At 36.3% G+C, this 12,762-nt stretch overlaps 1 protein-coding gene across 2 annotated transcripts in view; it reads left to right on the forward strand.

Moving 5' to 3' along the window:
* LOC131065022 (E3 ubiquitin-protein ligase UPL6) overlaps positions 1-12,762 on the forward strand; it is a 201,167-nt gene that overhangs the window by 4,305 nt on the left and 184,100 nt on the right. For both annotated transcript variants that reach the window (XM_057999388.2, XM_057999394.2), the window contains exons 2-4: positions 4,667-4,764; positions 4,947-5,074; positions 11,451-11,562. In XM_057999388.2, the coding sequence (XP_057855371.2) occupies positions 4,667-4,764; positions 4,947-5,074; positions 11,451-11,562 (338 nt within the window). The remainder of the gene's footprint in view (positions 1-4,666; positions 4,765-4,946; positions 5,075-11,450; positions 11,563-12,762) is intronic.

Below are 12,762 nucleotides of genomic sequence, written 5' to 3' on the forward strand. Positions count from 1 at the left end.
TTTACATTCAATTTTTCATGGTTCAAATTCTGTAACTTTATGAGCAAACTCAAATGATAATTCCAAGGCAAGAATTCCACCTTGAATTTTGAAGCCATCGTATTCCACAGTTTTTCTCTTCTTTTCTTTAATTTATTTGTAACATAGTCATAATATTAAAGTGAATTCACACAGAAGCTTTGCCCTCTTTATTGTGTTTACTTTTTAGTTTGAATTGAATTTACAAACATATATTCTAACACAGGTTTGACTTTTCGACTTTCTTGCAATCTATCTTGCAAGCCACCCCCACTCACTTCCTTGCAAGATTCTGTTACTTTTTCAGGTTCACTTTTCTAAGGCATGACAATGATCTGAAGGACCTTAATTTATACTGGACTGAATAATAATTCACATGGTTTGTCTCTTACCAGAGGGAAGAAAAACTGAAGAGGAAGATAAATGATCTACCCCTTGTGAGTTATAAGATCTTGGGCATCAAGTTGATTTTTGAGCTACCCAAGTGCTGACTATGCAATTGGAGAATTCGAAACAAACTAAATTCCATTTAAGGCTATGCTACATGTTCATTTTAACTTTATACCACATGTCTCAAACTTAACGTTTGACATGTGGAATTGGTATCACAGCCTTGTAGGGTGCCAGGTGAAGATATGAACTGGTTGGAAAATATTTCAAAATTTGTTGATATGATCCATTTTGAATGTTGGAGGGAGAAGGATTGGATGTCACTCTAATGGACTTGAGTGGAAGTGAGGACAGTTGACAATTGTTTCTTCTCTGCTCATCTCCAACTTGCTGCTGCACTACCAGAATTGAGATTGATGAGAGAAGTATTGGTTGTTCATTTTCAACCCTGGATAAAGTTTGTGGTTTATGGGAGAAGGAATGACTGCTTTCAACTTGTTCAATTTTTTTGAGATCACACCTATGCACACTTTGAACACTTCCCTTCCTTGCCCAGTTGGAACTTATGAGCCCTATTCTGAAGTTTTGCCTGGGGGGAACTTCTCCACATGAACAGGAGAAATGGTGGAAAACACCTTATTCTTGGCCAAAGAAAATCCACTTAAACAAATTGTGTGACTATGGATGGTTTCCTTTCACCAAAATTTCACTCAACCAATGGAAGAAGTGTTGGCAACTTTTTCTTTCTTGGGCAGATTTGAATCCTGTGCTTCGAAATTTCATTTTAACCAAAGATGAAAAACTCTTACTTGGCAATAGCCCTTTTAGCCCAAAACTTTTGAAAAATCGGGACTCGGCAAAAAATGGGTAAAAACTCGGCTAATTTATCGAACATTTGAAAATATATAATTCTTAAAATATTCTTGAAAAACACACACATACACTATATTTGTAGAACATAATATTGTTTTCCATCATATATAAATCAAAGTTGGGGTGAAATACATCTCATATACCAAAAAATAAGTGCAACCTCTAAATGAATTTGAGTTCAATACAGATTATAGAGGATTTGCATTGCTTTAATCTCCTTTCTGTAGAATTAAAGTTCTCCTCTACTTCACATCTTCCATAAAATAAATACTTTGTTCAATAGCTGGCATTGGCATGTGCACACAAAGCCTTTCAAATGTTCAGCTCATCTCATGCACATTGATGAACTTTGTCAGCCTTCACAACATACCTTCAACGTCAAGAACATGGTTCAAGAAGCATGAGACTTCCACATGAAACTACCATATCATGCAAAAACACCATACTGAAGTTTTCCTCACACATACACCCAAAGGATTCACAGTCTTCCCACAGAGATGCCACAACCCTTGAAGGCACCTATTTTTAACTTGTTGTGGATAGGTACACAGTTACACTAATTGATTCGCAAATGGCGAGGTGCAACGTTATGTAATCAATTCCATGATAGTAATCAGTAAACAAATACCCGACAAATCATTACTGCAGATTTATTTGAGTTTTTCTCCCAATTTTTTGCTATTTTTTCAATAAATCGCCCCTATTTTTTTCAAAAAAATTGTCCAAGATTTTTTCGTAGATTAAATCGTTGCCATAATTGATTCGCGAAAAATTGGGAGTTAAATAATTTTTTGCAGATTTTTTCATCTATGTTTTTAACTGTTCAGTTAGCTGGATGATGAAAGGTCATCTGCCCCTTCTTTCCTTTGGGTCAAAATGTAGATTCACTAGGGAATGGTTCCCTGAATGCAGGTCCGCTGAATGACTAGAGTACGCCTGCATGGCCATTCAAATGGATTGAGCTCATCAGTTTGTAAGCAATCAGAGCTCTGTTAGGAAATATTTGAAATGCCTATATATATATATTTTTTTTTCTGTTACATACAGTAATATCATCACAGAAGCTGTTCATGTAAGTTACAAGAAGAATACTATGCAATAAATTAGAATTTGTGTTCAGGGAGGATAAGGACACTTCAACATTTTTTATATGGTCTAAATCTATAGTTTATCCCTGCAAATGAATTATAGTGGTCCTTTAAATTTGCTTCTTAAGAGTAAGTGATGTAGAGTAGAATTAAAGTTGCCATTTTGTGATTGGATTGTAAAATTTTGATTGTTATATTTGAGTAAACTTGTAGTTATGCTACCAAACTGCACTCATGAAGGCACCAGTAACCAGTTTCTTTGGTGACAAAATTATTCAAGTTGATAATATCATAATTCTCAAAAGTTCAATTGTATGATATGCATCATATATCTGACATAAAGCTGTTGACTGTTGGAAGAATTCAACCTTGCATTTGTCTTTTTGCTTTTGCACTTTGTTTGAAAATGAGTTGTCTTGTGTTGGCTAGTCAAGAGGATCAAGGAGTTCTTATTAAATGCGAATTTATATAATGAAAATTCCAGGAAAAAACAATTAAATTAACCTTCTCATGGCCGATTGAATCAAATATTGATTTTCCTTGTTCTTTCATATGGGGTCAATGGGCTTTTCCCCTTGCAAACTCCCTGTATTGCTACAGGGTGGGTCAGTGTGAATCACTCTTATGACTTAAATTTCTTGGAGATTGTGGTATTAATGTCTTCTGTAAAGCTATCAAAATTTCAGTCAGTAATAGCACCTCTATAAGACATGTCTTGTCAGAAGACTTAAAATGTACTTACTCATCAGGACACATTTTCCAAAGGCATTTCAGTGTCTTGAGACAGATTGATTCTCTCCTCTGCCAAATCTCTCTCTCTACACCATATGTAGCTAAACATATGTTTTGTACAGTTGCATGTAACATGGTATAGAGGGGATTCAATGGTTTCCATCTCTTACCTTCTCCCCAAAATGCAGAGATGACAGATCTATATGTCCACTCATACAAGCCTATTCCTCTGCACCTTAAACAACTAAACATGCTTTTTTTACAGATGCACAGAAAATGATAGAGAGGGGATTCAATCACTTACCTCACCACCCTTCTCCTCAAATCACAGATATATGTGAGCATCACCATATGAATCCACACATCTTGGCATTGCTTTCACGGTTGGCCAGAATGAACGTCTTGATAAGCCCCACCTCAGAATTGGAGTCAATAGGTGCATGCAGATTCTACATTACTCAATATATTTATGTTTTCTCAAAACACATCTCTACACCAAGATTAATGCTTTTTGTGTTGCTGCTTGCCCTTTTTGTTCACTGCTTTTTGGTTCCGTTCTGACTTGTAAAGTTAACCTCTGTGCTCGAGTCATTTATAGATAAATTATTTTATGTTTTCTGCATTTTATTTGCTGTTTGTTATTATGCTTCTGATTGCTCTAGTTTTTCTATTCTCCAATTGATGCGTTATCTCCTGCATAGCTTGTAGGACCTGGATCAGATGATTTGAAATTTCCATAGCATCAGGTGTCATAAGTTCAGGATTGATAGTTGTGATAAACATTAATCATATTCTTTGTGACAGTGCATTTATATTGGAAGTGACGAGTCCTCAAGAAGACAGACAAAGATTTTCCTATTAAATCATTTTTTGCATATGATGAAAATGTCTAGGATATAATTAACATACTTTATATTTATATAAGCTATAGGATGGGCATTATTTTTTTGGTTGAGGAACTTATTAATTTGATAACCTTAAAACATGGCTTCTACAATGTCTAACATAATTAGTGTAAGACTGTTTTTGGATAAAAGTCCATCTTATCCTTTATGACAGTGCATAACCATTGAAGGGAAAGGAATTGTAAAGATTGTTAGCAGATAAAAAATTAAAATCGTTTGAGGATAAAAATTAGGATTGTTTGTGGATAAAAAATAATTTTAGCCTTTATGATAGTGCAGCAGCATTGAAGGGAAAGAAATTGTAAATGTTACATAGGCATTAGCAACTGTTCAAAGATTTTGATCTATTTCCATAATGGGATGAGCTACAATAGGAAATGCTTACCCCTGCTAATCACTGCATTTTCTTTTTTGGTTGATTCAGTTAGAATGGCTGGTTATATTGGTCTTCATTTCAACTAACGAAGTCATTTTAGCTTGACCTCAAATTTGCATCCATGTGTTTGTATATATCTTATCATTAAGGACAAGCTCCTTATTTGGCATAATTTGATTGTCTGCTGGCTTCCATGCCCAGTTGTTGGTTATGTGTGATGATAATGTTTGCTATTTATTTAATTTAGGATAGTGTATTAATCGTGTTTGATGTGCTTATGGCAGAAATGCTTTAGAGGTAGAAGGGCAGTGGCAGTTGCAAGGTCTGAAATACGACAGCAGTTCTGCACGCAATTTGGAGAGAATGGTGAACGGGCTGACAGGTGGATCTATCAACATTTATTCATGTCTATTTTTAGTTTTTCTACCAATATTATCTTGTCTAAATTTCACTTTGATGCTATAGAAAAAGTAATCTTGCAAAATGATTATTGAGCTCTTCATCTAAGTGATTAAAGAAATTTGTTTAGGAAATTGTTGTGTAACAAGTTCTGCATTTATTTAGGAATGCTTTCAAGCCAAGTTCCAAATATCTCTGCCAGTTGTTGTTCTTCTTTCGAGCAAATGACAGTGAGGACATTATTCGCCTTGTGGAAGCTTGTCGGTTACTTTGTCAGTCTGTGCAAGCATCTGGTAATCTCTATTCAACATAGGAATTAGATTATTATGTTAGTTAATGGTATTTCAGATGTACTGCTTAGATCAAATATGGCGTCAGAAGACTCCTACAATTGTTGTTTAAGCCATAACAATGTACTGCTTGAAAATTTTGAATTGCACTTTCTAACAGTAGAATGTCAGCCTCTTGTAGTTCATGCTTTCTTGGTAAATTATTCTAAAGTATTTCTGATATACCTGTGAAAGATTGGTGATCTAGTTTGCTTCACAGTAGAGTTGAGATGGAACCATTTGAGGAGGGATCTATCCATTGGGAATTTTAAAAAAAGGGAGAAACATAAGCACATGTTTTCTATTGTAACACTCAATAGATTAAAACTAGATATGATCGGGATGGATGACAATATTTTAGTTTCAAATGATTGCAACCCATGAAATTGTTGATGGTGCTTGTGTTTCTCAAGAATTTACTTGCAATTATTTTGGTTTTGGACCTACAAAGGTCCTTTAAAGAGATGTTCCTTGAGATTTCATTTGTTATTGTTTTGGTTTTGGTGGAGAAGGGTCTGTTAGAGAGATCCATCGGAGCATGTTGTAGGTTCTTCAGAGAGATGCTTGCCAGTAAAAATCTATAACAATTTTTTTACTTTACCCTTTCATAAGTTATATCTTTTTAGCTGTGTGCATTTCTGCCTTACGTTATTGACATATATCCTTCTGTTATATTCAAATCTTGAAGCCAGAGTGTGGTTTGTCTATGATAATTTGTTGAATGAAGGGATTGTAGAGTTTTCTACTTGAAGAAGGGAAAGCACTGTAAACACTAAAATCATAGTTAACAATCACTTTTGTATTTATGCTTGAAATCTGAACATTCATTTATGGGCCAGTTATGAAACCCTATGTTGGAGCACATAGCATGCTGTCACAATATTGATCATTACTTCGAAAACCCTGAAATTTCATTATCCATATTTTTATTCGCTAGCTTTATATTTTCTCATTTCATTCAATTATTTACTCTTTGTCACCACTATTAAGCACAACTTTTTGTCACATGTTACTTGGAAGGCTTACCTTGATTCATTTCCCTACACGTTTCTTCATCCTATCCCTTCTCGTTGTGAATAACAGATTCACTGGTAAAAATATCTTCATTCATTAAAATGAGGAAAAGTTACATTTATAGAAAAGTAAAATACTGTAGCTATTAATTAAACTAACTAACTGCTACTGTAGACGTTTAAGATGTCTAACAGCACTAATTTGACCATTAACAGTACATAGAATTATTATTCTAACACCCTCCCTTAATGGTCAATCTGTCAAAAACACCAAGTTGCCCCTTGAATTTTACAAATTTATCTGGGCTTAGAGACTTGGTGAGAATATCCGCAGTCTGATCCACTGTCGAAACATACTGCAACTGAACTGATCCGTCTTCTACCAGCTTGTGGATGTAAAGACAATGAAGCTCGACATGCTTGGTACGTTCATGTAAGACTGAGTTTTTGGCTAGTTTGAGCACCCCTTGATTATCAATATACAAGGGAGAAGGACTTGCTTGCGGCATCTGCATGTCAGAAAGCATCCTTCGAAGCCAAACTGCCTCACATGTCGCCTTGACTGTTCCCTAATATTCAACTTTGGTCAAGGAAAGAGCCACAATTTGTTGCTTCTTGCTGCTCCAAGTGACGGCACCGATACCCAAATTGAATACATACCCAGAAGAGGATTTTTTGTCATCCACTGATCCTACCCAATCTGAGTTGGTATAACCAATCAGATTTGGATCGTTGCATCTGCCATACAGAATGCCATAGTTTGAAGTGCCTTTCATATATCGCAGTACTCGCTTCGCTGCAATCCAATGATCAGCTTTTGGGGCTGTCATGAAGCGAGACATGTAGCTGACAGCAAAACAGATATCAGGTCTAGTGGCTGCCTACTAGTTGCCTGAATTTGGATTCATCGACGACAGGTGAAACAGACTTGGCTGATAACTTCAACCCTTTCTCCATAGGCGTGGAAGTAGGTTTACAATCCTGCATTCGAAATTTGTCAAGTAAACTGCGGGAATACTTGGACTATGAAATAAAGATACTGTCATCGGTTTGCTACACTTCAACACCTAAGCATAATGGAGAAGCCCAAATTTGTTATGTCAAAAGTTTGGCACAAGTCTTGTTTGATGGCTGTGATCAAATGTGCTGAATTGCTTGTAATGATCAAGTCATCCACGTAGACAACAAGAAAAAGGATAGCATCACTGGAGAGTTTGACAAACAAATTAGTGTCAGAGGGACAATGCTGAAAACCATGTTCAACCAAATACTGATCAATCTTGAAATACCAAGCCTGAGGGGCTTGCTTCAGGCCATATAGGGCTTTTACCAATTTGCAAACCTGATGTTCCTTACCAGGAACCTTGAAGCTAGGAGGTTGATTCATATAAACTTCTTGCAACTCACCATTGAGGAATGCACTCTTAACATCCATCTGGTGAAGTTTCCATCCAAACTGAGCTGCAATGGCGAGAAGATGAATAGTGCTCATCTTGGCAGTAGGAGCAAAAGTCTCCTCATAGTCAATGCCCTCCCGCTGTGTAAAACCCCGAGCAACCAATCTGGCCTTGTACTTATCCAAAGTACCATATGCATGATACTTGACTTTGTAGACCCATTTGCAGTTGATAGGTTTCTTCCCAGGAGGCAGATCAGAAAGAACCCAAGTGTTATTCTTCAGAAGACTATGGTATTCTGTCTCCATAGCCTTTTCCCACTTAGGAATGCCTTTAGCCTCGGATTATGTCTGGGGCTCAGAGATGCTGTGGATGTTGGCCATAAGTGCAAGGTTTACTGTATTCTGCTGCTTTCTCTTGCGGCAAACTGATCTATCCTCAAGAAGCTCATCATCACGAAGATCTCCTATAGTCTTGGCCCACCATTTAGGCCTGAGGGTAGAAGTACCAATATCTGGCATTGGAGAAACAACATCCCCTGGAGTTTCTGGAACAAAGTCATTTGGATGTGAATCTTGAGGGAAATCAGTTGGTGCTATATCATGACCGATAGCCTCCTCATCTTTAGAGTCAGAATGCTCTGAAGCCCTCCCATTTGGGAACCAAGAGGAAGATGAACACCAATATCAAAAGTCTTCACAGATTGACTCGCAGGACTAGGAGTAATAGAAGGCATGAATGGACCAGTAGTCTCATCAACCACAACATCACGACTGAAGATGAGACGATCTGTCTCCACATCAATCAACCTGTAGGCCTTGTGGTTGTCATTGTAACCAATAAACATAAGTGTTTGGCTCTTTGAATCTAGCTTAGCACGTTTAGCGTCTGGAATCCATACATGAGCCGTAGAACCAAAGACTTTCAAATGGCACACTTTAGGCTTGCATCCTGACCAGGCTTCTTTAGGAGTCATCTTCTTGACAACATGTGTAGGTGACTGATTCAGAAGGTAGACTGTAGTGTAAACTGCTTCAACCTAGTATTTCTGAGGAACATTGCAATTCTCTATCATAGAACAAGCCATTTCAATAATGGTGCGATTCCTACGTTCAACGACATCATTCTGTTGAGGGGTGTATGGTGTGGTGAGTTGGCGTTTAATGCCATGTGTAGCACAAAATGTAGAGAAGTCATTGGAACAAAACTCTCCCCCATTATCTGACCTTAGAGTGACAATCTGAGAACTGGATTCTCTCTCCACTAAGGCCTTAAATTGCTGAAATGTACTGAACACATCTGATTTATTTTTTAGAAAATACATCCACATTTTACGACTGAAATCGTCAACAAATAACAAGAAGTACCTGCAACCAGTAACAGATGGAGTGTTCATTGGCCCACATACATCAGCGTGAACCAATTGAAGGACCTTGGAGGTTCGCCAAGAATCACCATTCGAGAATGATGTTCGATGCTGCTTCCCAGCTTGACATGCTCCACAAACTCCATGATTTTGAGGTTGGGTAGACCAGTAACCAAACCCTCCCAATATAAGTGAGAGAGATAGTGCACGTTCAAGTGCCCATAACGCTGATGCCAAAGTGTTTTGATGGATGTACTCTGAGCAACTAGAGCGTGCTCTTGAGCATAGGTGTTGTAGTTGCGACCGTTGAATTTCTGGCTATTTTCGAGCATTATATTCGTCAAAGATGCCATCATGTACCCCATGGTCTAACTGGTGAAGGCACGAATGCACGAAAACCAGAAGATGAAAACAGAGGGTTTTTAGAAACAAATTCTGCAAGTCGGAGTGTAAGCCAGAAATTGAAACCCTACCACGGTTTTCAAGGCATAAATTTCTGAAGACCCAGAAGATTTTGAGGACGACCCAGTTGAGGTTTTGAAAAACCCACCAAGAATGTGTGGTTTAAAATTTAATCCGACTGAAAAAATTGAGGGTTTTGATAAAACCCTAATTGGCTAAACCCTAGCCGCCAAAAAACTGAGGGTTTTGATGCAGAAAATTTATACAAAACCTAGAAAAAAAAGGAACCCAAAACTCTAGGTGTTGAATATGAAAACCCAGATTGTGAAAACCTTCTAAAAACAATTTGCAGAAGCTGAAAAAATTTCCCATCGCGATTTGCAGATAGGCGGGAAAAATCGTGTCACAAAAAAATGCAACGTGCGGAAATTGTGTCGCGGAAAGGCAAAAAATTGTGACAAATAGGGCCAAAAAATGGACGCGCGCCAAAAAAACAACTAGAAAACGCGAAAATAACTGTGATTTTTACAAGGAGGTCGGGCGAAAAATCCCGACATGGGTTAGGTGTAAAAAATCGCGCGGATTTTGCAAACAGGGAGCAAAAAATGCAATTTTTTTTAGAGCATGAAAATTGCTGAAAAACACAGATAAAAATGGGTTTCGAAGTGCAAAGACAGGTGCGGAAAAGACGCGCAACACACAAACGCGAAAATCACGAAAAAATCCTAGCCGAAAACGCGAATTTTTGAAGCCGTGCCCTAGCTCTGATACCATGCGAATAACAAATTCACTGGCAAAAATATCTTCATTTATTAAAATGAGGAAAAGTTACATTTATAGAAAAGTAAAATATTGTAGCTATTAATTAAACTAACTGACTGCTACTGTAGACATTGAAGATGTCTAACAGCACTAATTTGACCATTAACAGTACATAGAATTATTACTCTAACACTCGTGTCCATGGTTCATGCATAGTTCCAAGATTCGCCAGGACTCTCCGAGTTTTGGCAAGCCTCGAGCCGAGTGACCCTAGCTGAGTCTCAGGGATTCGGGACTCTCCAGGAACTCGCTCTAGGCAAGACTCACTAGAAACTGGCTTTTTGCCGAGTCTTGCCGAGTACTGCCAAATCTTGCCGAGTTTTTTCCGAGTCCTGATTCGGGTCAGCCTTGCCAACTTTATGAAGTTTATTTCTAATGAAGCTGAACTAAGCCCAAACTTTGAGGTCAAATAATACTTGGGTGATATTGTTGTCTGCTTTTATCACATTTTAGGGAAAGATTGGGTGGTAATTTAATTTAATTTAAATCTGAGTGACTCTCGAATGTACCCATTTTCATTACACAACCACCTTGCATGTTTGGTAGTTAGAGGTTACCTTATTACAATGAGGAAGTTTTTAAACTACGCCAGATTTTCATTACAACAAACTCTTGGTTACATTAAAATTTTGAATAGTTTGATGATAATAGTATATAACAATTATTCATGAACTTTTCATATACCCCATATAATTTGAATCTTTGAATAATCCTAGTCCATGTCCTTATAATGTATAATCAATTAAATATATAAAATAGAATTATATATCCCAATTCTTTTTAAAAGGGAAATGCTTGGGGCATGCTTGATGTTTACATGCAAGTTTTTGTATCCCTAATAATTTTGTGTATTTTATTATTATCCTATATTTTGTTAAAATCGCTAAAAATACTAAGCTTATGTCAATCTCAATTGCAAAAATGATTGTTTTTTCAACTGAATTGTAAGAGACTCATTGCTAATCTTGTCAATTTGTTGTAAATTTTGCCTTACATGTATACAGGGTATAATACTGTGGAAATATTCTAAATGCTATTTTAAAAAAAATCTATACTGCAATTATGAAACATAAAAGTAAAAGAAAGCATTGCCATAGGTATTACTCAAATTTTAAATGTCTTCTTATGAGGTTCTTCAATATAAGGCTTGTCAGTAGGAATCGTTTTAATTGTGTATGGTTTTAATTTTGGGATAAAAACTATTATATAGATATCCCTAAAAAATATTTTAAAACAAACTTTTTCATGCAATTATTTTGTACATGCATACACAACAGATTGCAACAAAAGTGGCATGAATGACAGGATTTTTCACTTACAGAATGTTTTTTTAATGACAGGTAATATATTAGACATACTAGTAGATGGGAATCCTTCTACTGATCAACACATTGTAACATACAGAGTAAAACGCTTTGTCCTTTGTTGTCTGCAAGCATTGCACCAAAACCGGTAAGTGGTGCACATTGAGATATATGCTGTAGCTCATTTTCTAATGTTCTAGACCCACCAAGAAGTGAAATTATTATTTTGAATTTCTTTCAACAGTCATTTTGGTAATCTCAAGCTTCAGTTATTATATTTTGAAGCTTTATGTGATTTTTGTCCTGGCTATTACATGATTCTATCCTTGGATGGGTTTTCCCTTACCAGGCATGACATTCAATTTCTCAGCTTAGGTATGTACTTAGCCCATTGATTATAGACTTTGGCCCCAAGTTCATGTACAGTGTATATGTGCTCTTATATGCTGGCTGTAATAAGTTTTGGATCCAATATTGATGCTTGGATAAAATTATTTACAAAATGGCCAGTACTTTCTTCTGTCAAGGATGAGTGAACATGGTTATATATTTCAACAAAGGCTCTTGTCAACAATTTGTATTCTAATCACAATGAACAATAGTAATGATTTTTTCTTATTTTGAAAATCAAGACAAATCCTCTAAGTCTCAGTTCTTTTATACCTGAAAGTTTAAAGTGCTTGTTATTTGCATGTCATTATTCAGGTCTGTACATTACACAACCAAGTGAGGTGCTTTCATCACCTAGAACTTACACTAGAGAAATCTGAAACTCCTGTTTGAAGCTATCTTGTGGAATGAATAGTCTTTTTGTCTTTTGTCATAGATTTTTTGTAATATCCCTTTCCTGAACTAAGATTAGATAATAAATAATAATAAAATTAAAATATAAAAGAAGGAAAAAATAAATTAAAAATATATATAATAATAATATATAATAATATAAATAAATAAATAAGTAATAATTAAAAAATTATAATATCCATTACACAGATACGATATTGGTGCCATCAATAACACTACACTCAGCTACGTGGTGATCACATGTACTAGAACCAATAAGGGAGGAAACGTAAGCACCATGGATGTTAGTATTGATACTATCGAGAAGGAAAAGACGATTGAAGAGGCTATCATATTTGAGGGTGCCGTAATGCATACAGACTACATCAACAACTATATTATTAACCGCTGATGATTAATAACACCGGCTTAGACAAGGAGGCAAACCAGCATCAAATCGATATCATTGGAAGATCGTTTCAGGTTCAGAGACAATAATTATGGGAATCAATGAGGATTGTTAAGATTAAAGTTGACCATATCGTCGATTATAGGGGCAGAGACT

This window comes from Cryptomeria japonica, chromosome 1 (assembly GCF_030272615.1).
Source record: "Cryptomeria japonica chromosome 1, Sugi_1.0, whole genome shotgun sequence".
Classification (NCBI taxonomy): Eukaryota; Viridiplantae; Streptophyta; class Pinopsida; order Cupressales; family Cupressaceae; genus Cryptomeria; species Cryptomeria japonica.